Consider the following 25,339-nt stretch of genomic DNA (forward strand, 5'->3'; position numbering starts at 1 on the left):
TTTGAGAGATTTTATTTCCCCTCAACATAAACATGCGCGCATGCACACGCACAAGCAAACACACACACACACACACACACACACACACACACACACACACACACTTGAAGTTACACCTGAAAGCAGAGACCTGTGTAACTTTGTTGTCCAACCATTGTCACATGGCAGGGCTGTGCTCCACAGTGTTGGATGTTATTATGGGTGACGTCTGTCTGGCTCATGGGCACAGTAATTGGCAGCAGGTCTGGTTGTCTCCCCCACACTCCTCTAATTGCCCCCTGTCCTGTGCTGCCAGCTGGAGCCCAGCTTCCCTTGGCCTGCCAGGGGGTGGGAGAAAGCCAGGGCCAGGGAATGGCACACAGCTGCAGGGGCTGAAGTGGAGGGCCAAGGAAATGAGCCATTACACAGACAGACCAGAGAGAGGATGATGATTTTGGCAGCAGAATCAACAATCAATCTACTCTCCCTCTCATCTCAAGTTAAATGGCGTCCGGATTTTTTGTAATTTACTCAACACATTTTGGGATGTTCCAGCTGTCCTGAGTACAATATTGAAGAGCGGTCAATAAGGGAAGGGGTATACAGACATGCCTGGTGCTCAAAATTAATGACGTATTTCATGCAGCGAGAGTTGAGTGGGGCTGAATGGATGTGGTTCAGTTCGTTCAGACAGTCTTCCTGAGCCCTCACCAGCTAGCTACAATAGTTTATGCTTGTGGTTAGAAACTTCCTTGAGAATTTGAAACTTGTCTGCCAGAATAGGGAATAGGGAGTGTTCAGAATTATTCCGTTTTTACCGGATTTTCAAAAGCAATTGTGATTTAGCTGTAACCCTGGCCTGATGCTACACTATCTAGCTACTTCCCTCTAAGTTACTGCAGGAGAGCAGTGCAAGGTCGTTTGTTTGCATTGGTCTGTGGTGTGAAAGAGGGTGGCAGTAAACAACATGTAGAGAGCCTCTCCCCCTCACTCCATTCAGCTGGCAGGTCTTAATGTGATTTGGTTAATGGAAACATTTGAGTGTGTTGAATATAAACCATGCAATAATGTGGACCCGTGGATGGTTTCTGTAGGCCTATTTATCAGCTCATATGCAGAACATTTAAAGTGAGTGGGTTGTTGGATCGCTATTTCAAGCAGGTTGACCTGATGCCCTTCCATAGCCGTGTAGTGTAAGCATTTCACTGTACCTGTTGTATTTGGCGCATGAAGGGGTAAGGTGCACCTGTTTTCACACTACATGAAGAACCAGGAGCACCTACAGTATGTTTTGTCTGTGTATCCTGCAGTAGTCAATGGAAGAACCTATCCTGCAACAGAACCATGCCCTCTGTGTATGATGCTTTCTTGACATTGGAGAGCTGAAAATCCCACACCCAGCCATGCCTGTTTAAGCCTACATCTAGTTTAGCCTGCTTTTTCTCTTTCAACGTGACTGCATTCGTTGTAGGTGGTGATTTTTTTCCCCCCCGTTCGTTATAGCCTATTGGAAATCACAAATCTTGTCTATCCAGTATTTGCCATATGCTTTTCCACATGCTGATGACCTTGCCTGTCAAATTGAGCACCTCCCTCCTGTCACTCGGGGTGCGAAATGCAGTCGTTTCTGAATTTTACACCACCACGGTGCAGTACGTGCAAGACACGCCCCGTATTGGATGGAGGGAACGCAGCTCTCCCTCTGATCTGGCCAGAGGTACAGTAGTCTACTCTTCGCTGAGCATGTGGTCTCCGAAGACATTATCAACATGACCGTGAGAGATGAGTATGGATTCTTTACGGTCGGCTACCTAAAACTGGTGGACGATCATCTCACGACAGAGGCAATAGCACAGCTTTTACATGCAGAGATGTAGCCTACAACAGCATCATTAGCGTCATATTACATAGCCATAAAACATGATATGAAATACATTGCAATATTCTGATTATTTGTCAAAGAAACAGAAGGCAGAGCGCGACAAACGGACCTGCAAAAGAATGTAGCTGGGAATCTCAGGGACTGGCACGAGGCAATGTAAGTCCTATTTCCCTATTTTAACTTCATATGGTATCTAAAATGAAAACACACAGTGCATGAATTTAATACGTTGTACAAAGTATGCGGCCCACATGTGTAAGTGTAACAAACATTTCAATTTAACAGCCTGTAGGGCAGGCTACTTGTAGTCCAATAACACATTTTACTTTAAAATTTACAACTGCCCTATGATAATATTGTAATAAAAAATATGTACACATTTATTGTTGCACATGTATTAGCTAAATTGTATTTTATTTGCTTGTATTAGCCTATTGTGTTATAGCACGGTGTCCCGTACTGTACGGAGTCCTAGTGTGTGCATTTGATCAAATAGGTAAACGTTTGTTTTTCATTTAAAAAAAAGAATATTGATTCGTTATTTTTAGGTCATTTTAACTGTGGCAAGAAACTGTGTTCGTTTTGCTTTTTGGGGTTTTTGGTGACAAATCTGTATGAAAAAAGTATTGATTGACTTTTATGCATATTGGCTTTTTCAAACCCCCCCAGGCTTTATTGTGGGAGAAACTGCTTGACACTATACATACTTTGAGACTGTTTCTCTCACACTCCTCTGGGAACACCTCCACTGCAGTCTTCAGAGATCTGACTAGGAAAACAGTATGTAGAGAGATGTGTGTGCATGTCTGTCTGTTTGTGGTGTTAGCCATTAGCCAAGAGAGAGAGGAAAGAAGTTTAGCCAGAAAGTTGTCTTCATTAATTAACATCAGATAAATTCAAAGTGGCAGAATAAATAGAATAAACATCTATGCAGTAAAATTTAAGTAACTACATGATAAATAGAGATACTAAGAGAGAGAGTGATACTATTGAGAGGGAGTGAAAAGGGCTCCTAAAAGCAGACCGCCTCAGCGGATGAAATCAACATTGGGAAAGGCGAAATGGAGATAGTGTCTATGGGGGGAGTGGTGGAGATGGAGACATGGAAATGTGGGAGGAAGGAGGTAATTAGAGAGGGGTATGATCTTGATGTAATTATTTGGAACTCTCCTGCCGTGTGTGAGAGGGCAACCTTTTGACAGACATAGAGATACGTTCATTAAGTCACTCTGCTCTCTCTCCCTGCAGCCAGGAGGCGAATTGGATTGACTTTTAATTGCCTCCTTCTGTAGATAAGTAACCTCATAATTTTAGGAAAGCGGCTTTGTGTCCTGCATCCCTGATCCTCTGCCCTTCCCCTGCCCTCAACACACAGTCAAACACACACATTTACACACACAAGGACACATGTGCGCACACTATCAAAAGGCTCTTCCTCCTCCGCCTTTCTCTCTCTCCTTTCTTCCTCTCCTTTCTCCTTTCTTCCTCTCCTTTCTCCTTTCTTTCTCCTTTCTTCTTCTCCTTTCTCCTTTCTTTCTCCTTTCTCCTTTCTTCCTCTCCTTTCTCCTTTCTCCTTTCTTCCTCTCCTTTCTCCTTTCTTTCTCCTTTCTCTTTCTTTCTCCTTTCTTTCTCCTTTCTTTCTCCTTTCTTCCTCTCCTTTCTCCTTTCTTTCTCCTTTCCTTTCTTTCCTTTCTTTCTCCTTTCTTCCTCTCCTTTCTCCTTTCTTCCTCTCCTTTCTCCTTTCTTCTTCTCCTTTCTTCCTCTCCCCTCTCCTTTCTTCCTCTCCCCTCTCCTTTCTTCCTCTCCTTTCTCCTTTCTTCTTCTCCTTTCTTCCTCTCTCCCTCTCCTTTCTTCCTCTTCTTTCTTCCTCTCCTTTCTTTCTCCTTTCTTTCTCCTTTCTTCCTTTCTTTCTCCTTTCTTCCTCTCCTTTCTCCTTTCTTCCTCTCCTTTCTCCTTTCTTTCTCCTTTCTTCCTCTCCTTTCTCCTTTCTTTCTCCTTTCTCCTTTCTCCTTTCTCCTTTCTTCTCCTTTCTTCCTCTCCCCTCTCCTTTCTTCCTCTCCCCTCTCCTTTCTTCCTCTCCTTTCTCCTTTCTTCCTCTCCTTTCTCCTTTCTTCTTCTCCTTTCTTCCTCTCCCCTCTCCTTTCTTCCTCTCCTTTCTTCCTCTCCTTTCTTCCTCTCCTTTCTTCCTTTCTTCCTCTCCTCTCTCCCGCTCTTCTTTCTCGCTCAAGTTTTCAGTCTGGCTATTTCAGGTCCAAATTTCTGTAAAAGCCCAATCATAAATTATGAATGTAATAGGACAATATAAAGCCCCACAGTTGTCTCTGCCTCTCAAGGTCGAACAGTCCGTCTGACCAACATGCTGTTTGGCCAGTTATCCCGCAAAATAAAGGAGCTTCACAATATTAACCTAACTAAAGGAATCTCAAAAATATATTATTTCAATATAATTCTACTCCCCTACTCCGTCCTTAAATAGCCCTCACATAAGGCCCCCTGAAGGCCTGTAAATCCAGCAACCTGAAATGGATTGTTTGGAGCTAGCTATATTAAATTAGACATGCAGAAAGCCTTATCTTCCACATCTCTGTCACACCACCAGTCCACCATCTTTTCCTGCTTTCATCCTCTTGCATCTCACTCTCCCCGTGTTCTCTTCATATTTCATGCAACCACACTCTCAACCAGAATAGCTGCATCTCTTACTGCTCTTAAGCACAGTTAAGAAATTAGCAAAACTATTTAGGACCTGGAAAGAAAGGGTAATTGGATTTCTGCATGAAAAGAAAGGATGAGGCCGTAACACAGAATGAGTGGCTGTTAAAATTCTAGACGCATGGTCAGTAAGCCAATCACAGTTGAACAGGCCTGTGGCCCTCGACTGGCTCTGTTGTGTTATGCTATTGAAGGTCAGAGCACTGGGTTGGACAGATCATTCTCATTTCAAGTCGTGGGAAGAATGAGTTGAGAATATGGCTCTTTTATAATTAGGCTCACTATATATTGTATTTTCAGCCACATCCTTCTGTTTGCAGGATGGAAATATGTTGTACCAAAAGGAAGCACTGGTAGGGACCAAGAAAGCTGAAACAAGTGCAAGGAGCTATATGTCACTTTATATAACACACGGTGTACATTAACTGTGCATGTATACATTCTGGAAACCAACAAACTCTCTCTGACATCTCCCCGAATGGAACACTACTGGGGATAAACCTATTTCCCTCTCCACGTTTACCAACAAGACCACTTACCCTTAGCTGTTGCCCTGCTGGGCTGCTTACTGTGTGTGTGTGTGGTACTGATACTGTGTTTGTATTGCATTCCCAAAGAACTGTGCTGAAGACGGGGCCTGTGTTTTTGCTTTCGAAATGTGATATTTAAGCCACCCAAATCAGGATGTGGTGATGAATACAGCGCAAGAACTCAAATAGGGATCTGCTTTCTAAAGTGGGGTGCTCACACAGCCAGCTAGTCACTTCCCACCATCTGAACCCATGCCGTCCTGAACCCATGCCGTCCTGAACCCATGCCGTCCTGAACCCATGCCGTCCTGAACCCATGCTGTCCATTCCATGTACTTAGTTCTGTGAGGCTGGACTGCATGCAGTAAAGAACCATTTAGTTGTGGTGTTATTCACCTCGTCATGTTGTGAGGCTTCACATTGGAAAGTTGTCATTGTATTTGAACATAAAGCAGTCTTTGTGTTTCGCTGCGTTTTTAGTAATGTGTTTAAGTCTATTGTCTTGGAGTGAATGATACAGTAGATAGAGGGTTGTCCTGTGTTTTTACTGTGACATTGTAATGTGTTGGTTTGTTTATGACACATGTTTGAGAAAGCAATTGACATGTGGGAGGGATGGATGGATGGATGGATGGATGGAGGGACAGGGCCAGCGGTTGTTAGTGCTGCTCTTCCAACCCAGACCATCGTCTCTCCTTCCATTTGTTTTCACATTCTATCTCCTGCTCTATTATTCATGTATTCAAACTCTGGATTGTGACAAAGAGCAAAGAGAACGTTGACAGTGTTTGCAGAAAAACAAAACAATAAACCACACGAAAGATGCAGTGTTATTACTATGATTTAGTGGAAAGTTAGAGATATTGTACTATACATAAAGCAGTGCAGGTGTAAATTAACACCATCACAATGCATTCTGTTTCCCTCCCTCCACTCATGTTTTTAATTTAAACAACCTGTTAGATCAGACGGTCTCAAAGGAATATGATAATTATGCTCCACTGCAATTCATATTTAACTCTGTCTTAACCCAGTTGTGCAGCAAGGCACAAATGTATGTGTGAAAATATACAGTAGTATAATATAGAGTTCAACCAATTTTAATCGGAATTGCCGATTTTTAAATTTTATTTTATTTATTTTAGTGCCGATTTCAAGTTTTCATAACAATCGGTAATCGGCATTTTTGGACAACAATTATGGCCGATTACATTGCACTCCACGAGGAGACTGCGTGGCAGGCTGACTACCTGTTATGCGAGTGCAGCAAGGAGCCAAGGTAAGGGGCTAGCTAGCATTAAACTTGTCTTATAAAAAAAACAATCTTAACATATTCACTAGTTAACTACACATGGTTGATGATATTACTAGTTTATCTAGCTTGTCCTGCGTTGCATATAATCGATGTGGTGCCTGTTAATTCATCATTGAATCACAGCCTACTTCGCCAAATGGGTGATTTAACAAGCGCATTCGCGAAAAAAGCACTGTCGTTGCACAAATGTGTACCTAACCATAAACATCAACGCCTATATTAAAATCAATACACACATATATATTTTTAAACCTGCATATTTAGTTAATATTGCCTGCTAACAGGAATTTCTTTAACTAGGGAAATTGTGTCACTTCACTTGCGTTCTGTACAACAGAGTCAGGGTATATGCAGTAGTTTAGGCCGCCTGGCTTGTTGCGAACTGTGTGAAGACCATTTCTTCCTAACAAAGACGGCCAACTTCGATTTAACAAAAGCGCATTTGCGAAAAAAGCACAATTGTTGCACGAATGTACCTAACCATAAAAATCAATGCCTTTTCTTAAAATCAATACACAGAAGTATATTTTTTTTAAACCTGCATTTTTAGTTAAAAGAAATTCATATTAGCAGGCAATATCAAACTAGGCAAATTGTGTCATTTCTCTTGCATTCATTGCACGCAGAGTCATGGGAATATGCAACAGTTTGGGCTGCCTGGCTCGTTGCGAACTAATTTGCCAGAATTTTACATAATTATGATATAACATTGAAGGTTGTGCAATGTAACAGCAAAATTTAGACCTATGGATGCCACCCGTTAGATAAAATACACAACGGTTTTGTATTTCACTGAAAGAATGTTTTGTTTTCTAAATGATAGTTTCCAGATTTGACCATATTAATTACCTAAGGCTCGTAGTTCTGTGTGTTATATTATAATTAAGTCTATGATTTGATAGTGCAGTCTGACTGAGCAGTAGAAGGCAGCAGCAGGCTCGTGAGCATTCATTCAAACAGCACTTTCCTGCGTTTGCCAGCAGCTCTTCGCAATGCTTGAAGAATTGCTTCAAGCATTGCGCTGTTATGACTTCAACCCTATCAACTCCCGAGATTAGGCTGGCAGTACTAAAGTACCTATTAGAACATCCAATAGTCAAAGGTATATGAAATACAAATGGTATAAAGAGAAATAGTCCTATAACTACAACTTAACTTCTTATCTGGGAATATTGAAGACTCATGTTAAAAGGAACCACCAGCTTTCATATGTTCTGAGCAAGGAACTTAAACGTTAGTGTCACGTCTACTCAAGGTGGGTGGAATCAGGCGCAGAGAGCAGATAGCGATATGAAAGTTTATTCTCCGGTGAACAAGAAACACGGTCAACCCAAATACACACAGGGTGAACAATCCAACACAGGTTAAAAGACGAACCGGAGAAAAATAAGAACACAAGACACACCGACAGACATAGATGACAAATAAACAATCCCGCACAAAACAAGGGCGGGACAACCTACTAAATATACACAGACACTAATTAACTAAACAACACACAGGTGAAACCAATCAGACAAAACCAACAGATACACGAAAAGGGATCGGTAGTGGCTAGTAGGACGGTGACGACGACGGCCGAGCACCGCCCGAACGTGCAGGAGAGCCAACCTCGGCGGAAGTCGTGACAGTACCCCCCCTGACGCGCGGCTCCTGCAGCGCGCCGCCACCGTCCTCGAGGACGACCCGGAGGACGGGGTGCTGGGCGATCCGGGTGGAGGCGGTGGAAATCTATCAGGAGGGAAGGGTCCAAAATGTCCCTCACCGGAACCCAGCATCTCTCCTCCGGGTCGTACCCCTCCCAGTCCACGAGGTACTGTAGGCCCCCCACCCGGCGTCTCGAATCCAGAATGACTCGAACTGTGTACGTCGGGGACCCCTCGATGTCCAGAGGGGGCGGAGGGACCTCAGGCACCTCACCTTCTTGCAGGGGACCAGCCACCACCGGCCTGAGAGACACATGAAACGAGGGGTTAATACGGTAATACCTAGGAAGTTGTAACCTGTAACACACCTCGTTTATTCTCCTCAGGACTTTGAACGGCCCCACACACTGCGGCCCCAGCTTCCGACAGGGCAGGCGGAGGGACAGGTTTCGGGTCGAGAGCCAGACCCTATCTCCCGGTGCAAACACGGGGGTCTCACTGCGGTGCTGGTCAGCGCTCCTCTTCTGCCGTTCTCCCGCTAACCGTAATGAGTCCTGAACGGCTTTCCAGGTTTCCTTGGAGCGCTGTACCCATTCCTCCACCGCAGGAGCCTCGGTCTGACTCTGATGCCATGGAGCCAGGACCGGCTGGTAACCTAACACACACTCAAAAGGAGACAAGTTAGTAGAGGAGTGGCGTAAGGAGTTCTGGGCTAGTTCGGCCCATGGAACATACCTTGCCCACTCACCAGGCCGGTCCCGACAAGAGGACCGCAGAAACCTGCCCACATCCTGGTTTACGCGCTCCACCTGCCCATTACTCTCGGGGTGAAAACCTGAGGTTAAGCTAACCGAGACCCCCAGTCTCTCCATAAACGCCCTCCACACTCTGGACGTGAATTGGGGACTCCGATCAGAGACGATGTCCTCAGGCACACCATAGTGCCGGAAGACATGGGTAAACAAAGCCTCAGCAGTCTGCAGGGCCGTAGGGAGACCGGGCAACGGAATGAGGCGACAGGACTTAGAAAACCGATCCACAACGACCAGGATTGTAGTACTTCCTTGGGACGGGGGAAGGTCGGTAAGAAAATCCACCGATAAGTGTGTCCACAGCCGTTGTGGAACGGGGAGGGGTTGTAATTTCCCTCTAGGCAGGTGTCGAGGAGCCTTGCTCTGAGCACACACTGAGCAGGAGGAGACATAAAATCTCACGTCTTTAGCCAGTGTGGGCCACCAGTATCTCCCTCTCAGACTCTGCACTGTCCTCTTGATACCAGGATGACCCGAGGAGGGAAGAGTATGAGCCCACCTAATCAGCTTGTCCCGGACCACCCTCTGCACGTACTTGGTCCCTACTGGACAGTTAGAGAGGGCCTCACGGTCAGAGCCGGCTCCTCCTATCTCAGCGTCCACCTCCCATACCACCGGTGCCACGAGACATGACGGTGGAATGATGGGAGTTGGCTCAACTGACCGTTCCTCGGTATCATAGAGGCGAGACAGTGCGTCAGCTTTGGTGTTTTGGGAGCCTGGCCGATATGTGAGGGTAAACTGGAACCTAGTAAAAAACATGGCCCATCTAGCCTGTCGTGGATTTAGTCTCTTAGCTGCCCGGATGTACTCGAGATTACCATGGTCAGTCCAGATGAGAAAAGGGTATTTAGCCCCCTCAAGCCAATGTCTCCACACCTTCAGAGCCTTGACTACAGCTAACAACTCCCGGTCCCCCACATCATAGTTTCGCTCTGCTGGGCTGAGTTTGCTCGAAAAGAAAGCACACGGGCGGAGCTTGGATGGCACGCCCGAGCGTTGGGACAGCACGGCTCCAACCCCAGCCTCGGACGCATCCACCTCCACTATGAACGCTAAAGAGGGGTCCGGATGCGCCAATACGGGCGCATTGGTGAACAGCTCCCTCAGACGACTGAAAGCTCTGTCCGCCACTGCTGACCAGCGCAAGCGCACCGGTCCTCCCTTCAGCAGTGAGGTGATGGGAGCAGCCACCTGACCAAAACCCCGGATAAACCTCCGGTAGTAATTGGCAAAACCTAAAAACCGCTGCACTTCTTTCACCGTGGTCGGAGTCGGCCAATTACGCACGGCTGTAACGCGATCATCCTCCATCACCACCCCGGAGGTGGAAATACGATACCCCAGGAAGGAAACGGACTGTTTGAAAAACTCACATTTCTCCGCCTTGCAATACAGGTCATGCTCCAGTAGTCGCCCAAGTACCTTACGCACCAGAGACACATGCTCCGCGCGTGTGGCAGAATAGATCAAGATGTCATCAATGTACACTACCACTCCCTGTCCGAGCATGTCTCGGAGAATCTCATCTACGAAGGATTGGAAAACGGCTGGAGCATTCTTCAACCCGTATGGCATGACGCAGTACTCATAATGACCAGAAGTAGTACTAAATGCGGTTTTCCACTCATCTCCTCCCCGGATACGTACCAGAATATACGCGCTCCTCAGGTCCAGTTTTGTGAAGAAGCGCGCCCCGTGAAATGATTCCATTGCCGTAGCGATGAGAGGTAGTGGGTAACTAAACCCCACTGTGATGGAATTTAGACCTCTATAATCAATACACGGACTCAGACCTCCATCCTTCTTCTTTACAAAAAAGAAACTCGAGGAGACGGATGATACGGAGGGCTGAATGTACCCCTGTCCCAGCGATTCAGAAACATATGTTTCCATCGCAACTGTCTCCTCCTGGGACAATGGATACACGTGACTCCTAGGAAGTGCAGCGTTTTCCAGAAGGTTTATCGCGCAGTCCTCTCGACGATGAGGTGGTAATTGGGTCGCCTTCCCTTTACTAAAGGCGATAGCCAAATCGGCATATTCAGAGGGAATGCGCACGGTGGAAATTTGGTCTGGACTCTCCACCGTAGTAGCACCAACGGCAACTCCTATACACCTACCTGAACACTCCTCTGACCACCCCTTAAGAGCCCCCTGTCGCCAGGAAATCACCGGGTTGTGTTGAGCTAACCAGGGGACCCCCAACACCACTGGAAACGCAGGTGAATCTATAAGGAACAGGCTAATCTGCTCCTTATGATCACCCTGCGTTACCATTGTCCAGTGGCACCGTAGCCTTCCTAATTTCTCCTGACCTTAATGGTCGGCTATCTAAGGAGTGCACGGGGAAAGGTCGATCTAACGACACCAGGGGAATCCCTAGCCTTAACGCAAGACCACGATCCATAAAATTCCCAACTGCGCCTGAATCGACCAGCGCCTTATGCTGTAGAGAGGGGGAAAACCCAGGGAAAGAAATCAATACAAACACATGACCGACAGGAAGCTCTGAATGAGTTTGGTGCTTACTCACCTGGGGTGATCGAGCAGTGTTCCGCCTGTCCTCCCGACTCCTAGACGAGTTCCTCCAGCACCGGTCGGACGTGTGCCCTCGTCGACCACAACTGGTGCAGGAGGACACTCCTCCTCCGGCCCCCCTCGAAGCCGTACCTCCTAATTCCATAAGGATAGGAACAGGGGGGCTGGGGATAGGAAATGACAGGACCTGATCCGAACGCCCGCGAGCAGCCAGCAGGTTGTCGAGACGGATAGCCAGATCGATAAGTCCATCCAGTGTGAATGTGGTGTCCCGACATGCCAGCTCCCTGCGGACGTCCTCCCTGAGACTACATCTAAAATGATCAATCAAGGCCCTGTCGTTCCATCCTGCTCCTGCTGCCAAAGTCCTAAACTCTAAAGCAAAATCCTGTACGCTCCTCGTCTCCTGACGCAGGTGGAACAGCCGTTCACCCGCCGCCTGACCCTCGGGTGGATGGTCAAAAACAGCTCGGAATCGGCGGGTGAACTCTGGGTAATTATCCTTAGCCGAGTCTGGACCATTCCACACTGCGTTGGCCCACTCGAGGGCTTTCCCAGTCAAACAGGAGACGAGGGCGCACACACTCTCCTCTCCAGAGGGAGCAGGACGCACGGTAGCCAGGTATAGTTCCAGTTGAAGGAGGAAACCCTGGCACCCAGCCGCCGATCCGTCATACTCCCGTGGGAGTGTCAGCCGAAGAGCCCCGGAGCCAGATGTGGTCGCAGAAACAGGTGCTGGAGAAGGGGTTGCTAGAGATGAGGTGGGGAGTCCACTCCTCTCCCATCGATCCATTCTCTCCATCATTTGGTCCAAAGCAGAACCAATCCGGTGAATCACGCTGGTATGATGGAGGACCCTCTCCTCCATCGATGGGAGAGGAGACGCTGCTGCTCCTGCTGATTCCATGGTGGTGCGGGATTCTGTCACGTCTACTCAAGGTGGGTGGAATCGGGCGCAGAGAGCAGATAGCGATATGAAAGTTTATTCTCCGGTGAACAAGAAACACGGTCAACCCAAATACACACAGGGTGAACAATCCAACACAGGATAAAAGACGAACCGGAGAAAAATAAGAACACAAGACACACTGACAGACATAGATGACAAATAAACAATCCCGCACAAAACAAGGGCGGGACAACCTACTATATATACACAGACACTAACTAAACAACACACAGGTGAAACCAATCAGACAAAACCAACAGATACACGAAAAGGGATCGGTAGTGGCTAGTAGGACGGTGATGACGACCGCCGAGCACCGCCCGAACGTGCAGGAGAGCCAACCTCGGCGGAAGTCGTGACAGTTAGCTTTTTTACATGGCACATATTGCACTTTTACTTTCTTCTCCAACACTTTGTTCTTGCATTATTTAAACCAAATTGAGACACAATTGATTTTATTGATGTACTATATTAAGTTCAAATATAAGTTCATTCAGTATTGTTGTAATTGTCATTATTACAGATATGTATATAAAAATTGTCCGATTTAATCTGCTTTTTTTGGTCCTCCAATTATCGGTATCGGCGTTGAAAAATCATAATTGGTCGACCTCTAGTGTAATAGTAGTACAACAGTATGATGAGTGAGATTGTTTACATCAATCTTTAGTGACAGTTTTTTTGGCATGATAAGAGGATAAAGTATATCACTAAGAACCCTATAGGAAATGTCTATTCTCTGTGTGGGATCTGTGTGTCCTTCCTCCTCTCTCTCTCCATCCCCATCTCCCTCGTCTGTCTCAGGGAGCTGGCCCAGCCTTCTCTTTAACTCACTAAAGGCCAGCGTCACATCAGGATGAAGGATCTGGCAGCAGATAAATGTGGGAGAGGACCAGGCTGAGGTGCTGTGGAGGGGAACAGTAGAATAAGCAGAAAATGATGCATGACTGTTCATACTTCCTACTGCAATGACGGGGGTACATTACTTGGCCCAGACACGGTTCCAAGACTGAGCTGCTTGCACTTTACCTGATCATCTGCAGTGTTTGTTGTGAGGGCTTTTAGTGCCACTCTCTCAAGTGTGCTCTGTGAAGACTGTTTCTATTATGCTGCAAATTCAATGGATATCAAATAATTTTACATGGGTGTCAAGATAATGTGTTAACAGCATTTCAATCAGGTAAATGGGTCTACAGTATATAAAGCTGTTGGATGTACATGTTAACAAAGATATGTAAAGGACATATAAATTCCACCAAACAGCAATGGAGCAGAATCTGCTTTCTCCTCCAAACTGACCTCATTTTCATGACTACCACAGCTCTTATGAATCAAACACCATCTCCCTCTGTCCCTTAGGTCGGGAATTTCCCATCCCTGGCCATATCATACACTTTCTTTTCCATCCCCCCCTCGCTCCCTTAAACTCAGTAAGTAGTAAGCCAGTCTTCATTATAAACTCTGCAGTGCATTGAGTAGTTATTGTTTCCAGGCTGGTGACTCAACAGTTGCCCAGTTGGGTGTTGATTATATCCTGCCATACCTGGAAATGTGAATGGTGCCAGAGATACTGTATATATTGACGAGGTGGTCTTGTCTCCCCCTAACAATGGGAGTCATTGGCGGGAAGGTGGGAAGTCAGGCAGTCTGCTTATTAAGTAGAATCACTGTATTCTCACGTGGACAGATTTTGACGGGAGTCGACCCTCTCGCTTCACCTCTTCCTCTGATGCTACATATGAATTCAATTGTTCTTTGTGAAAGTGAAGTCATTACTCTTTCTGCTGGTCGGAAGTGGAAAACACAATTACCTGGAGCCCCAAAGCTCCCCTGTGGGCCTCCTCTAGCAAGCAGCAGAATACTTAATTAGAGTTAGAATTAGAGCTGCTGCACCTGGGTTTCACACTAACCAGAGGAGACTGAGGGTGCAGACTCTGCAGAGCATGCTGATGATTAACTGTTGAGTGAACAGGACGGACGGCTCATAGCTGGACTGGTGCTGAGTTGAAAATTAACTGGTAGAGCCCTTGTTGCTCTCACTGCAGTGCTTTCATCACTGACTGTCTAGATACTGAACTAACAAGGGGAACTATGTTAACACGCTTCTGCTCTGCCAGACCTGCACTCTCTCCCTTGTGATGGGAAAAACACTTTGACACTATGGTAACCAAGGTCTTCCACAGGCAGGAGGTGAGGCTTCGCTGTGTTTTGTGATCAGACATGTGGCTGTAAGGCCATGTGACCCTGGGTTAGCGCTATCTGGGATCCTTGGGACATCCCTACCCTAACCTTAAGCTTTACTCTAACCTTAACCTTTACCTTAACCATTTAAAATGTCAACTTCAATGGGGTAACGTCAGAGTTGGGATGTCCCAAGGATTCCGGATAGCATGGACCGTGGCCCTTTCTCCGGACACTTGGGACGACTCTACCCTAAACCCTAACCTTTTCTTGTACCATGTTATAAAAGTGTCCATCCAGACCGTTTTTTTTTTTTTTGCGATTTCACTTGGTTTTGAGAAGCTTACCCCACTGCAGAACGAGCATGAAGAAAGTTGGTAGTTAGCAGTTAACTATTGCTAGTCGGGGTAAAGCTAACAAAAAATGAGCTTCTCCTTTCATCCATAACCCTTACCTAACCTTAACCCTTAACCATTTTAAATTTCAACGTCAATGGGGTGCAGAGCATGTGAGCGGAGTTGAGCAGTTGGAAATCCCACTCATGGAGCACATCGCTCCAGCTCTCTATGTCCTTTCCAACCACTCTGCTAAAAACCGCTCCTCACTCACAGGAAGAAAAAAAAACTGCCTTCGCTCCATTCTCCATTCACAATTTAACCATCTATTTTTGTGACTACCTGGACCTAAACATTTTGTTTTTGAAGTATTTAAACCAAACCATGTGGATTTGAATGAAAAGTATTTAAATAAACATGAAAAGGTGAATGTAAGAAGCCTCATCATTTCAAATAGGCTACGTGTCATATTAAACTGCATATAAACACTCTAAATAGGTCAGGAGCCAGACAGAGAACCTACGGGACTAAAATGAACTATTTAGGCTATATTATTTAAACTATTTCAAGGCAATAGCCTACAGAGAAATACATTTTGAAGCATTTGTGAGTGCAACACAATAGGCTAGTAGGGACATAAAGCACTCAGGAATGAATCAACATTTCATTGTATTAAATCATTATAGCCAGCCTCCGGAGTGGCGCAGCGTTCTAAGGCACTGCATCGCTGTGTCACAGTCGACAGTGACCCGGAGACCCATGAGGCGCCACACAATTGGTCCAGTCTCGTCTGGGTTAGGGCCAGGATTTCCTTGTCCCATCGTGCTCTAGCGACTCCTTGTGGTGGGCCAGGCGACTGCAAGCTGACCCGGTCACCAGCTGGATGGTGTTTCCTCTGACACATTGGTGCGGCTGGCTCCCGGATTAAGTGAGCAGTCTGTCAAGAAGCAGTGCGGCTTGGCAGTGTCATGTTTCGGAGGATGCATGGCTCTTGACCTTCGCCTCTCCCGAGTCCGTAGAATATCTCCTCACTTGCAGAGCCACTGGGGATGCTAAGCACCCTTTTAGCCACTCTTGCCAGGCTGGGCAGATGCATTTTTTATATATATTAGGTAGGTAGGTAGGCCTAAAGGTTTTTAGGCAAAAATAACCCAATCAATACGGAAAGCTCCTTGAACGTGGGAATATGCCAGGCCTATTGGGTCAAAATCAATTATGGCCTATGGATAGATAATATAACAAAATTAATTAAGATCTAATTTTTAATTTATAAATACTTTGCTACAATGACACACTTAGTTATCTACCCACCCCGTTGCTTTCTTTTAGCATGTGCATGTAATAAGTTCACCATCATGCTTTCAGGTGTCTTTTCAGAATCCACAATGATTATTTAGTTGTGGACACTACATCACCGCACTCCCCCTCTTGCTCCTGGTCCTCATCTTTTTAAGTCACTTTGATTTAGCACCTGTGTGTTTTATCAGTTTCTTTGTAAAAAAAAATATTTTGCGAACTCCATGACAGTAGCTAAAGCAAGGGGCAATAGCAGCACACAAGTAGACTACAAATGCATGCTGGGCCAGGCATGCCCTGAGCTCATGAACTGAGCGCTACTGGAGCGAAATTGGAGTAGGCGAGAAGGCCGACGCTCCAGCCTTTGGGAATCTCGCTCCAGTCAAATTGGGCAAGCTCCGCTCACATATTCTGATAGGGTGAAGTCAGAGTTGGGTCATCCCAAACATACCATTTAGCAAAAGCCCTGTGTCCGTGGTCAAAACAATCATATTGGATTGTATCTTGGGCTGCGTTTAGATAGGCAGCCCAATTCAAAAGACCAATTAGTGGAAAAAAGATCAGGGCTGCATTCATTACATTTTTACCTTCTGGAACATTCAATTGAACGTGAACTGTGCTCTACTGAACGACCAGTTGGAAAAACGGGGAGGGGTGGCTTGTGGCTCTGCCCTTTAAATACGTCACTCATTGCTTCAAGCCACACCCACCAAATGGGAGCCAATGTACCTCAGTCTGTTCAAGAATGTTTTGGGGAAACGTGTTTCGTACAAGGTAGCAAACGTTCAAGCAACCGAACACACCTCTGAATTGGGCTGCCTGTCTAAATGCAGCCTAAGAAATCCAAACACATTCTTGAGTGTCTCCAGCCTCATTGCTTTTGGTCCTGAACCTGTTATTTACAAGGAGAGCCTAGGGGGACATAACCTAGTTTTATTCAAGTGTCTGTTGCGCAACAAGATAGAGACCAGGATTAATAGAGTATAACAGGATTCCTCTCTACATCGATCCACTAGCACAGCAGCATCATCACAGAGAGTGCAGTTCCCAGGTAGGAATGAAGTTGTCTCCCCCTATCAAGAGAGACTGTAAGTGTCGCACCTGAAGATATCATGCAGTTCTCCGCACATGGTGGATGATGTGTGTGTAAGGTGGATGATGTGTGTGTGTGTGTGTGTGTAAGCCCTTTGAGGAAAACAGAGCAGAGGGAGCAGGAGACCAGGCAGGAACAGGGTTAGGCTGGTGGGAGAGATTGGAGTGGAACAAAAACAACCCCATCCTCTCTCCCTTGGGCTTGTTTACCCTTGCGGCATGATTGCAATTTTCCCTCCCTACTTCCCTTCCTTTCTCCTTCCTTCCTTTCCCATCAGAAAGTGATGCAGGAAGACAAAAACATCAGAGATGCCTGCAATAGGTCCAATGTTTGAAGAAGGTCTCGTTCAATATCTACCACCAACTCTGTGTGTTCAGGGACTCTGTCCCTCTCCTCTTATCTCTTTATCGTCTCGTAGTGCAGTGGTGATCAGGCAGTCTGCTCATGAAAGCAGCCAGCTGAAAATCTCTAGGATAAGTGGAGCGTAGGACTGCAGGGCTCTGTACACCTCCCTCCCTCTCTTGTCCTAGCCCTTTAATTCTCACCTCATTTCTCACATGTTTTCTGTCTCTTTTAGAATATACTGCATTCAGTTGTCTCATCATCCATGAAATGTTTTAATGTTCTCATCCATTTTCCAGTTCTGGAATAAACTCTACAAGTGTTGCTTGTTTTCTAAAACCCCAACAAGGAAGCTGTAGCCTGTCGTGGGTCTGTTAACACTTTCACTGCCACTAACATGGTGTCACACAGTAGCTGAGTAGTACTACAGCATGTGTGCCCTCTAACCATTCTAGACCCTTGCAGACTAGTTGCTATGGCTACAAACACATGACATTTGGTCCATCTTTCAACCACGTGTGATTTCTAAAGTAGTGCAGAAGGTGTCGGGCATAGGCGCAATTTACTGATTGGTCCAATTTCCTGATTTTAAAGCACACATTGTGATTTTGATGAATCAATTGATTGCCCTCAGCAGCAGGACTCTAGTCACTGTTCTGGAATTGTGTCATAGGACATCACCACTGGTGTGTTGCCAATACAGCAGTAGGTTATAGTCTGGCCTGTAGACACTAATCTGATTTACCCCAGAGCAGCTCAGGTTAGAAAAAATGTATAATCTGTTATCTCTGAAGTCTTTATTCCACTGACACACAAGGTTTAGCACAGTACTTTGTTTGTCTGACTTGTGTTTTTGACTGTGTATTACACATTGCGTATTTTGGAATGTAGCTTTGCAGCATCGTGGTGATTCATCGTGGCCATGCCAAACTATGCAGTAGATTTGGTGCGTCGGCTACATTTTACAGTGAGCAATTAAGACCTTGTACTACCACCTCTTACACACAAAAATGTTAATTTATCGGTTTCACGTGTGAATGTCAGGAAATTGTGTCCCTAAATACCTAACAATATCTTATTATGAAACGTGCTCATGTGTCATGTGCTGTTCATGCATGTTTTGTCTGTTTCGATGCATGTCCTGATGTAGCACCGTAAATGCTCCGTGCACTCTAAACCAAAGCCACCATGACTGATGCTGACATTTTATTCAGATTCAGATCAACTTTATTATCCCACCAAGGGGGAAATTCATTTGGTCATGTTCTTAAAAAGACGGTACATTAAACATAACACAGAAACTACACAAAATGTTTCGTTCAAAGTGCTATAGCCACACATTTAAAGTGAAAGTGAAATATATTGTATACTCAAGTGTCGTGTCTTTACTATCATTAAAATGAAGACTTATAGGTTTTATCAAAGATTCTCTGTAATTAGTATTACGCGATCAACTGATTAATCATGTAACGTAAATAACTAGGAAGTCGGGGCACCAAGGAAAAATATTCAGATTACAAAGTTATCATTTCCTAAAATAACTTTTCAGATATTTTATCTGATCAATTAGTCTTCGAATTAATGAATTATTTACTTTACCTCACGTTAGTCTCATTCCAAACGTCGTAAATTGTTGGTTATCTGCACGAACCCAGTCTTCACTATGAGTCATCCATACATCAATTGTCTTAAATAATTTATTTATTACTAAGTAGTTCACAGAAATGCATAAACAAACAGTAAATATGGTTACATGAAATGATAGGAGAATGTGCCCTAGTGGGCTAAACCGGCATGGCGGCTTGTTAGACAAAAGGGGGATGTGGGGGTCGACTAAGAAGTCACTACAGAGTGATAATTATGACAATTGAACTACTAATACTTTGCACACATGAACGCTCACTCATTCGTGAACAATTGCAATCAATATGTATATTTACGCTCAGTGTGTCATCTTGATCGCTGGTGAAAAGTTGTTTATTTTGTAGAATTGTCCGTCTCTCTCGGTTCTGGTTAGAGGGGATAGTTCAGAGTGACATTCATTCGTTTCGTTATAGAATGGATGTTTTGGCGGTTGTCGTTCTTCGCGTTCAACGATACCGAATTCCTAGCTGCAGACTAGTAATTAATATCAAAGACTTGTTCTTATTCTGTCGGTATCGATAGTCTAAGAGTTTAACCACGTAGTATGGTTAAAAGATTCAGCAATGGTCTACAACCTTTGTCTCCTCCTAATGGAGATAAACATGGTCTGGTGATAATTTCTCAAAGTTGGGTTTTATTCGGAATGGCAGAAAAGGGCTGTCCCAGGACGCCTGACCCTAACTGGGCTCAGGGGCGGTCCTCTGATTTAGTTCAAATCAAAAGGGAATTGGGTTTTCCTTCATTAAACAGTCCAAAAGTATATTACACAATTTTACAAACAGTATCATACTCACTCATTCAGCTTATACAACAATTAGATGTAAACCTCATATCTGAGGCTATTATATAAACAGCGTTATGGTAATGTGGCCACACCGTCTCCCATGAGCTTCCCCAAGTTGTAACAAACGGACCAGTTCATATCTGGATTCTTCACCGATCTTTTATACTTTCTCCTGAACATGAAATTTGTTCTGTGAGGTGGAAGAAATTCCTTTGTGCTCTATGAAAAATTGACTCTCTCTATACTGTGTGTCCATGAGGAGATCCTCAGGAATTTACGACGTCTCTCTGACCACAGCAGCCTAGTTGAAGGAGGAAAGGGGGAGGCAGGGAGAGGGGGATGGGGCTTGCTATACCCAAAGAGGGCAACATCATGACACAAGTGACCAACATACTAATGCCTAATGGCTGTTGGAATAAATGATTCCCCCAATCTCTCTTTCCCCTTGTCCGGCTGCTGCTGTGACTGTATTTTGAGTGAAGGGTTTGAGTACTGTCCTGTAAAATGCTTTCAAATTTTAGGAGGATGAGTTTTGTGTTCAGGTTGGTGGCTGATAATTGATCTATACCAATTATCCTTCCCGCCATCTTAATTAAGCGCTGAAGCTTGACTTGGTCTCGCACTCGCATGTTTCCGAACACGCATATCAGACCAAAGGACAGCACACTCTGCAGGACAGATTTATAGAAAATTTGTAAGAAATGGCGGTCAACATTAAAATGGTTTAGTTTGTGTAAAAAAACACATTGTCATGATGTAGTCAATCTCCTTGAGAGGCTGGTTCTGCCATGATGTAGTTTAACCCCCAGTGGATTATACAGACGCTTCTAGACCACCGACTGCCATTTCTCAGAATTCATGGTTCAAATGATTTCACATTGAATAAGATGTCCTGAAATTAATTTGAAGAGCAGTCAATTATGACAAATTACATAACATCTATGCACTTACAGTGAAAGCGCAAAAAAACTATAGCAGGCAATCCGAGTCATAGCAAACTGGCCAAAGATCATAACCAGTTTGCTGATTGTGATATTTATGTTTGATTACTTACCTTTGCCTTTTTATACCTTTAATTAACCATTGAATTTCCAGACCCCCACCAGACACTTCATCCCCCCTGTCTCCCTTTCTCTGCAGGACTGTCACTGAACTGTTCTCCATCACCATCAGGGAGCCAGGTGGCAGCATGAGAACACATCACGGCTGAGAGGTTACCAACATGGAGACGGATAGCTACACCCCGACCCCGGTCCCCAGCGACTGGGCTGGGATGGTGGTGAGTGTCGGGGCCCTGGAGGCGGTCTCAGGGGGGAGTGTCTCCTCCAGCACAGCCTGGTACATGCCCTACTCCCTGGGCTTCCAGGTGTCCCTGACTGCCTTCCTTATGCTGGAGCTGGTGCTGGGCTTCAGCAGCAACATGACGGTGCTGGTGCTCTACTGCTCTCAGTCCAAGCTGGTCGACTCGGTCAGCAACATGGTCACGGTCAACCTGCATGTGCTGGATGTGGTGTTGTGCGTGCTGTGTCTGCCTCTGACCCTGGTAGTGGTGCTGCTACCTCCAGGGCCAAACCTGGCCCTGCTCTGCTGCTTCCACGAGGCCTGTGTCACCTTTGCCTCCATCTCTACTGCCATTAACGTGCTGGTCATTAGTGTGGACCGCTACGACATCTCCGTCCGACCCGCCAACCGGTTGCTCACCCCGCGGAGGGCAGGGCTGTTGCTGACTGCTGTCTGGGCCACGTCTCTGGCCGTCTTCTTCATCCCTTTCCTGGAGGTGGAGTTTCTCACAGGAGGGTCGGAGAATGGGAAGCACATCCCCGCCTCATCCTCCTCCGCCGCCACCACCTTGGCGCCAGTGTGGCGTAACCGGACGCTGCTGTGTGTGGGCGGCCAGGGCTACCACACAGGCTTGGCCATGTACTACCACCTCCTGCTGCAGGTGCCCATCTTCTTTACCACAGTGGCAGTCATGCTGTTCACATACTCACGGATCCTGCGGGCCTTGAACATTCGCATCGGCTCCCATATTAAGAACAGCCAGCGCTTCAGGCGCCCACACTGTAGGGGGGGCCGTAAGAGACAGAAGCAGAAGGCAGGGCTGGGAGTGATAGAGGGAGGAGAGCAGTGTACAGACACAAGCAAGCCGCTCTCTCACCCTCCCTGCATCCCCCCCATCTCCACAGCCACCTCCCCCCCAGCCCTGTCCACAGACCCTCTGTTCAGCTTAGAAGGCCCTGCCACTGCTGCTCCTGTCCCTGGTCCCACTGTCCAGGCGTCTGTGTCGGCCATCATCGCACTGCGGCGGGCTGTGAGGCGTCACCGGGACCGGCGGGAGCGCCAGCGGCGCATCTTCAGGATGTCCCTCCTCATCATCTCCACCTTCCTGGGCTGCTGGGCTCCTCTGTCCATGGCCAATTTGCTGATTCTGGGCCTGGGCCCCAGCGACACCCTGGTCAGCATGCGCCTGTGGTTCCTGGCCCTGGCCTACGGCACCACCGTCTCCCACCCACTGCTCTATGCCTTCACGAGGCAGAAGCTGCGGCGTGCCCTCAGGGCCAAGGTAAAGAAGCGGGTGGTGTCCCTGCTGCAGTTGGACCCCTCGCCAGGAGGGACAGTCATACACAACTCCTGGGTGAAGCCAAGGAAGGGATGTCAGTTACGGCTGGAGGGCAGCGACGCCACTGGCCGTTGCCTGGCAGAGCCCCTGTGAGAACAGCACAGACTGAGTGTGTATAACACTACTGACAGACCTGCTCGTTATACAGGTCTGTGTGAAGGTAATTGACTCTTCACTAAGCCCCGCCCTCTTAGTTATTGTTCCTGCCTCGTCAAGATTTTCCCAGGAAGCCAAATTCCTCATTCAAACCACTGGAGAAAACCCATCACAATGATCTCAAACTGTGTTTTTTTGTACACAATTAAATGAAACAGACTACCCCTTGCTGATTAGGAGACTCTCGGGTACATTGTGGTGGACTCATCACAATCACTTTAAAAACCTGATAAAAATGTATTTTTTAGTCTGGCTAGCCACTGCCATGACTCAGCATGCAGTCAGCTACCACTTTTGGACAGTAGTGTACCCAATTGTCGTACATGAGTAAAAGTAAAGATACCTTCATAGAAAATTACTCAAGTAAAAGTCACCCAGTAAAATACTACTTGAGTAGAAGTGTAAAAGTGTGTGGTCTTAAATATACTTAAGTATCAAAAGTAAAAGTATAAATAATTTCATATTCCTTTTTATTAAGTAAACCAGGCGGCACAATTGTCTTGTTTTTTATTTTTATTTACAGATAACCAGGGGCACACTCCAACACTCAGACATAATTTACAAACTAAGCATTTGTGTTGAGTGAGTCCGCCAGATCAGAGGCAATATGGGATGTTCTTTTGATAAGTGTGTGAATTGGACCATTTTCCTGTCCTGCTAAGCATTTGAAATATAATGAGTACTTTTTGGTGTCAGGGAAAATGTATGCAGTAAAAAGTACATTATTTTCTTTATGAATGTAATGGAGTAAAAGTAAAAGTTGTCAAACTATAAATAGCAAAGTACAGATACCCCCCCCCAAAAAACAACTTAAGTAGTATTTTAAAATATTTTTACTTAAGGACTTTACACCAATGCTTTTGGAGCTAACTAGTTCTCCCGATCGTATCCTGATGTCGATAGCAGATGAGAGTTGTACTCGTAATAGGCCTATAGATAATTTAGCTAGCTGACATGCATTTGGAGAAAACAAGTTATATTAACTGGCTAGCTAGCTAGTGTTAGCAACGTTTTTTAATGGTGGCCAATGAGACTGAGAGCTAGCTAGTAAACAATACAGCAAAAGTATAATTTTTGAAAAATACTCCAACAGGCTCTGCATTTCAGGAATCACAGTTTCAAGTACCCCTAGTGCACTGTTAAATTATTTAGCCATTTAAACAATTCATTTTGTGAGCAAATCTATCTGATTTTTCCACTGCCCTCATTGGCTTCCATGCGTTTGAAACGAAAACTTGTCCGTGGATGTTGGACACGCTTGGTTAGAGACCAATGGTGCATTCATGACAAGTCAAACTCGAAACCCCCAAGTTAAAATGAACTTCAGTTATTTGTGTAGAGCTTCCAATTGATTCTGATTAGGGTTGCAAAGGGAGGGTATATTACTGGAAACTAAGTTTACCAGTAAACTACCAGAATTTTGATATCTTTCAAGTATTTTATGTAATCTATCACAAGACATCTAGTGGCCATTTTGGGTACTTCAGCTTTGTAAAGGTGTCTATAATTATGTCTGGCCCTCTGTGTGGCCTTATCACATGAGGACCATGAAATAAGATGATTTAAATAAAACAATTACTGACACAGCTGTTAAACATTATCCTTAATATAAACCATCAACTTAGTGAATAACATTGGTGTTTAATATGAGAGTTTCAGTATGAAATGTACACTTATTTTACTATGAAAGTATGTATTTGTTTTCAATGTTTTTGGATCAAATTGGTGGCAGATGTGAAAAAGGTAAAGAAGTATTTGGAAGAGTTTCAGAATTAATTGAAAATAATGCCATTGTTGATTTGATTTTTTTTTCATTAATTAGGCTATTTTGTCTTGACATTTCTTTATATATGAAATGTATTCATATATAGTATTCATTTTTTATATCTGTGTCCATATTGTCCATGAGTTTCTACTAGATAGACTATCTACTAGAAACTCATGAACAATATGGACACAAATATGAAAAAGGAATACTATATATATCAATAAAAAAAAATATTCAAGTATACATTACCGAAGTTACAATAGATTGCCATAGATTTTCTGTTAATTACTGAAGATTCCAGTACTTTGGTAATCTACGAGTAGCTTTGCAACCCTAATTCTGATACTTTCCAAGTGGGAAATTCGGTCCTCATCTTTCTATAATATATAAGTTTCCATGTCGTAAATTTCAGACTTTCCAAGTTCCAAGTAGTCTTAAATGCACCACAAGGCCCCTAGGTTCCGGTCTATTCCTAGATAACTTTATTTTTATATATTAAATACTGTACATGTAGACTGCTTAGTTATTGCAGTTGAACTGAAGTCTGGCCTAGACAATTCCCATGGACGGCCCCATAGAGAAGTCAAATTAGAAAATTCCTTTAGTCATCACCTTTGTACAAAAAAAACATCCATTGAATTATCATTATTGTCACTGAGGTCAATTTATTTTTCTATCACTCACAGGCGAAGATATTAACATTTTGCATTCATGCTCTGACATCATGAACCAGCTGTCCAGGGGGAAGAGCCTG

At 45.1% G+C, this 25,339-nt stretch overlaps 1 protein-coding gene across 1 annotated transcript; it reads left to right on the plus strand.

Annotated features, from left to right (window-relative positions):
- The first annotated feature begins 80 nt into the window (after positions 1–80).
- Positions 81–23,402, plus strand: LOC112254400 (G-protein coupled receptor 22). The gene is made up of 2 exons (XM_024426964.2): positions 81–2,017; positions 21,182–23,402. Exon 2 carries the CDS (start codon positions 21,264–21,266, stop codon positions 22,752–22,754), a length of 1,491 nt encoding a protein of 496 aa, XP_024282732.1. The 5' UTR covers positions 81–2,017; positions 21,182–21,263; the 3' UTR covers positions 22,755–23,402.
- Positions 23,403–25,339: the final 1,937 nt, after the last annotated feature.

The sequence above is a fragment of the Oncorhynchus tshawytscha genome, linkage group LG07, assembly GCF_018296145.1.
Source record: "Oncorhynchus tshawytscha isolate Ot180627B linkage group LG07, Otsh_v2.0, whole genome shotgun sequence".
Taxonomy (NCBI): domain Eukaryota; kingdom Metazoa; phylum Chordata; class Actinopteri; order Salmoniformes; family Salmonidae; genus Oncorhynchus; species Oncorhynchus tshawytscha.

What these genes read in the sequence shown, in the direction of transcription:
- LOC112254400 (XM_024426964.2), top strand. Translation starts at nt 21,264, where the DNA reads ATGGAGACGGATAGCTACACCCCGACCCCGGTCCCCAGCGACTGGGCT.